Raw genomic sequence first — 4714 nt, 5'->3', positions numbered from 1 at the left:
GGCTGTGTTAGTAACAAGTCCATTGAGCCTATTGATGCAATGTGTGGAACCCAGAAACTACTGTTACATACAGGCTGACGGTAATTCATGATGGCAAAGTACAAAAGGTGCCAAACCCCATGAGGCTCATTTATAAACTTTGCACGAGGCAGATTGGTTCACACAGAGAATATATTTGCCGTGAAAATGGTTATATTTATAAAACTGGAAAAGAGTGCTGTATTTAATATGCAAACAGAAATGCAATTTTTCCACACTGCAACTGTCCATTAGAACTTTTTATAAATGGCAAAAATTGCAAATTGTGAATTTTTTATCGCACGATCTGCATTTGAGTTACGCCAAAATATGCACAAAACAGTTTTGCAAATTGCAAATTTAAATTACTGTCAATGCTATTTTCACTCACAACAACCTCACACAGCGGCTGTGCTCATGCAAACACCCGTCTCATTTGTGAAAATTCTCAATTTTCCAGCGTTCCAGTATGATTTCACTCCCTTCAACCTGGTGAAAATATTTGTATCCAATTCTAGAAGTGAAAACTTCACCTTTAGGTGTAATTCGTGCTTCGATGTAAGTAAGTAGCATTAGAGTGGTACATTGGAACATGAACCTGCACAGTGCTGATGTGTGCTATTGATGTGTGCTATTGCTATGCAGTTACAAAGAGGCAGGGGCTATACACAGGACACAGTGAGCTCTGTAAATAGGCAGGTGTTGGCTAAAGGGATGTCTTGTAGGAAACAGTGTAGTAACTTGTGGTGCATGTTCTAATTTGTGCATTTTGGCACCCAACAGTGCACCAAACTCTTGCATCTACCTGTGTTATATGAACCCTGCAGATGCAACTTAATCAATCCCTTCTGTTGCATTATGCAATGTGCAATCTTTGGTTTGCCTACTAAAATAACTCATTCAAACCAAGGGGCACAGGAGTTAACCATTGCATGGTCACTGGGAGGCCCATTTATCAAAGTCCGAATTTATCTCATTATTTTCTGAAAAATACTCCGACCAAATCCGCACAGGTTTTTTTCCCCCTTATTTATAAATACATTTTCCCAAAAATTTCCTGTACTTGAAAAAAAAACTCAAAATGAATCGTAAAAAAAACGAATCATACGATTTTTTCAGATTTTCCACCCGATTTTTGCTGAAAGCCATGAAATATTTGGATAATTACGAAACCCAGCGCAGATCAAGACATCTTAGGGACTTCTCCCATTTACTTATATGCAACCTTGGCAGGTCTGCGATGCCGGATTTTTGGATTCTGACTTTTTCCATCCTTGGGGTATAATAAATCCTGAAAAAAAGGAGTTTTTTTTTCCACTAAAAATTTGAATTTCATGGTAAATTTTTTCCCCTGGTTTTTGGCATTCAGACTTTAATAAATAACCCCCCTAAAAATGCTATATGGAAGTAAACTTGATTTAGGTGCATTTCAAGCTGCACAGTGGCATCAGCCTCTGAGACATTTGCTCTGATAAAGGGAATTGTGGTTAGTGTGTTTAGACTCTTACAACCAAAAAACAGTAAATCAATCAGTTGCATTTTTAATTGCTTCTTCCTCCTTGCAAAAATTTTTTTATTGACTGACCTTTTTTCTTTCATCAGTTTATGAAGGTTAATAAAGTCCAATAACATAGATTTTCGTATACTGTATATTTGCATTGCAGTTTTTGGGTCATCGCCTCTTTAAGAAACCTAATCTGGTAGCTCCAATATTGATCTTCCTATGATGAGTGCTTATACATTCCAGAGCAACTAGACAGAATAGATATCAATCAATGCTAATCTGAGGGCAGCCACTACAAAATAGTAAACAAAATATGGAAAACTAGAATCATGGGGCAAACAAAACATTTTTTGAAACTGGAGCAATAAAACCTTGTTATTGTTGCCTGTTTGGGGTAGTCATATCTCAGTAAATACCCCTGTGATGGGCTATAAGGACCAAGGTAACACTTACCTTTATAATTACCCCTGTGACTGGAGTGTAAGCTGATTGGGGCAGTAATACCTCCTTAGATGCCACTGTGATTAGACAGTGAGGTTTTAAGGATGCTGAATATTTACCCTTAATAATAGCTAGAGACTGGATAGAAGAGTCGTTGTCCTTGTATCCCATTAGTAATTGTTGCACTTGCCAGTGATTTATTCCTGGTGCTGGAACGCTGAAGAGAAGCTGCTGCAGCTGCATACATTTCCAAGGTGCAGTAAAAATAATGACATGCACTGGCATTCCGTGCAAGTGTATTTGGGTTTGTCGGTCATTTACCATGAAGCTTACTTGCCAGTCATTATTCCCCCTCAGCTTGCAGTATGTGCTGATGCTGGGCTGGCATTGACATCCGAAGCTGCTGCTCCACTCGCCTTTTAAGCAATGATCAACCTGACTGAGTCCAAGGTCACTGGAACCCCTAAGAACGGATTCACACCCTCACCAGCAGCAGTGGGACTAACAGCAGATTGCTGGGGGCTGCAGCTTTTCATTCCTCAGTCAGTCCCCCTCCCAAAAGACTCATCAAGATGTGAGGTTGCTAGTGACACTTCCAAAGAGTGCCTGCTGCAGTCTGCCTGCTCCCCCTGTACTCATCGGAGAGGTGCATGAGCTGAGGATGGTGCAGTGCTTTGTGGAAAGGTCCCTGCTGTTCAGGGTAGTGCTGCTATGGCTTGAGCTGTTGCAGGAGTCCCAGGCTGGCTGGAGCTGTGGAGATCTGCTGTGCGGAGACAAGGAGGGCTGCTGTGTGTTTGGGAATGTCAGCCAAACAGAGATTAAATGCTGTAAACTACCCTTCCACACTTTCCTGGACAATGTGGGCTGGTTTGTCAGGAAGCTGTCTGGGCTCCTCATATTGCTGGTGCTGTTTGCCATCGGCTACTTCTTGCAGAGGATGATTTGCCCCAGCCCTCGCAGGTACAGCCGGCAGCAACAGCGTTCTCAGGGTGCTCCCGGGCTGCTCAATGAGACCAGCTCTCAAGACTCTCTCTTAGACAGTGTCCGACACTTGCCTGAGCATGAGCTTCACATCATTTCCTCACCAATTTTCCTGCAGCTTCCAAGCTACGAGGAGGTCAAATATTTGCCCACCTATGAGGAGTCAATGAGACCAAACCAAGTCATCCTGCCTGTGTCACAGATACCTGCCCAGGCACTGGAGGACAACAGGCCAGGACCTTAACCCTCCTACTGAAACTGGAACAGCTTTGTGTGAAACAATGACTTCAAATATAGCACTTCACCCCATCCTAATCCTAATATCAATTCAGAGTCTGTTCCAGCACACCTCACTGACATACAGTCTCTCCTGCCTCCATCTCTTTTCAGCCTGCAGCCCTTCCGAGCATCCCTGTTTGTCTGTCCACCAAACCGCATTAATATTCTTCTCTTTTTCCATTAGCCACGTTTGCATTTGAAGTGTCAATGCTCTAATGTAAGAAGCGCCAATGCCCTAATGTTTCTCTGGAGCACTGACTGCCTCTGTCACGGCTGCAATTAGTAGCAGGTATTTCAATATTCTCTGTTCCAGAGGGAGAATTGCAACAGCAATATTCTAAGACTTTCATCATTTATGTAGATAAATTGTTCTGTTTCTTACTGTAGAGCATGTCTTTCCAACCTGGAGCTATGAGGGCATGCTGGGGTTGCAGTAGTACAAGAGCCAGGTTGGACAGCAATACCACCATAGAAGGCAGTCAATTTCCCGAGACTGGGTTAAAGCACAACTATCCTGCTGCCTGTATCCTATAATCTTTACTGCCCTAAATTTCATTATCCTTTATTTCCCATTATGTTCATAGCACCCATAATTCACAGCATAATTCAATGCACCACATTGCTTTGTAGTGGCATACAATTGGCTTCTAAATCAACAATTCCAGGTCGTTACCCACTGATTTGACATGCAATGTCATTTGGACTTAAATGCATTTAAGCTACAATTCTTATAGGACTTTGCCTGCACTTTCCATAACTGGTTTGATATTCCAGGATGAGTTCTCTTTCAGCAACAGCCAATGCTGCCATGAAGCCATAATCTGCTACACAGTCTGTATTTTGACTTGGAAGCCACAGTCAGCTTTCCTTCATCCAAAATAATCCTTCATCAGAAGTAATGCATCTTGATCCTTTAACTGGGTAATCAATAAACTCCTAGATATCACTTGCTAGAAAAACTCTTGGATTCCAAGCTCTGGAAACAAAAGCAAAGAAATATCACACATCTCATTGCCATCTTGTTTGGTATGTACAAGCATTTATCTCAAGTGCCTGAGAATAGGATATTCTATCAACTGAACACATTAACCACGTAACCTTTGTTCAGGCCAAGAGGGGTCAAAAAGCTGAGGCCATTGGGCAAAGTTGAAAGGCATTTAGGATGCGGCAACTACGATCGCACACTGTGACTTTGAGGTGGAGAACTCCTGCAAACCTTAAATTTAAGGGACTTCTTTTTAACATGAATATCAAGCCATAGACATTGCCTGGTGCTTGACAAACAGCTGTGATAGATTTAGGATGAAAACTTCCCTACTTTATAAAATTCATCACTTTTACAAGTTGTGTTGCAGCTCTGTGTTTTTATTGGCACTTTTTGAGTAAATATACTACATGGGGACCACCTACGAAAGAGACATGATTTTGGTGGATATACAAAATATTCCAATTGAATGCCTATAATCTTTATTATTTACAATATTTTTTTAG

General features: G+C 41.5%; 1 protein-coding gene across 1 annotated transcript; it reads left to right on the top strand.

Moving 5' to 3' along the window:
- Window positions 1–1746: 1746 nt before the first annotated feature.
- c3orf80.S (chromosome 3 open reading frame 80 S homeolog) lies at window positions 1747–3243 on the top strand. The gene has a single exon (XM_041564908.1). The coding sequence runs from the start codon at window positions 2625–2627 to the stop codon at window positions 3186–3188; it is 564 nt and encodes a 187-aa protein (XP_041420842.1). The 5' UTR covers window positions 1747–2624; the 3' UTR covers window positions 3189–3243.
- Window positions 3244–4714: the final 1471 nt, after the last annotated feature.

This window comes from Xenopus laevis, chromosome 5S (genome assembly GCF_017654675.1).
Source record: "Xenopus laevis strain J_2021 chromosome 5S, Xenopus_laevis_v10.1, whole genome shotgun sequence".
NCBI classification, from domain to species: domain Eukaryota; kingdom Metazoa; phylum Chordata; class Amphibia; order Anura; family Pipidae; genus Xenopus; species Xenopus laevis.
The sequence above is the reverse complement of the archived record's forward strand: the minus strand, read 5'-3'. Positions and strand labels throughout refer to the sequence as shown.

Bases quoted from the DNA above. Each gene is read 5' to 3' on its own strand.
- c3orf80.S (XM_041564908.1), top strand. From the start codon at position 2,625: ATGGTGCAGTGCTTTGTGGAAAGGTCCCTGCTGTTCAGGGTAGTGCTG.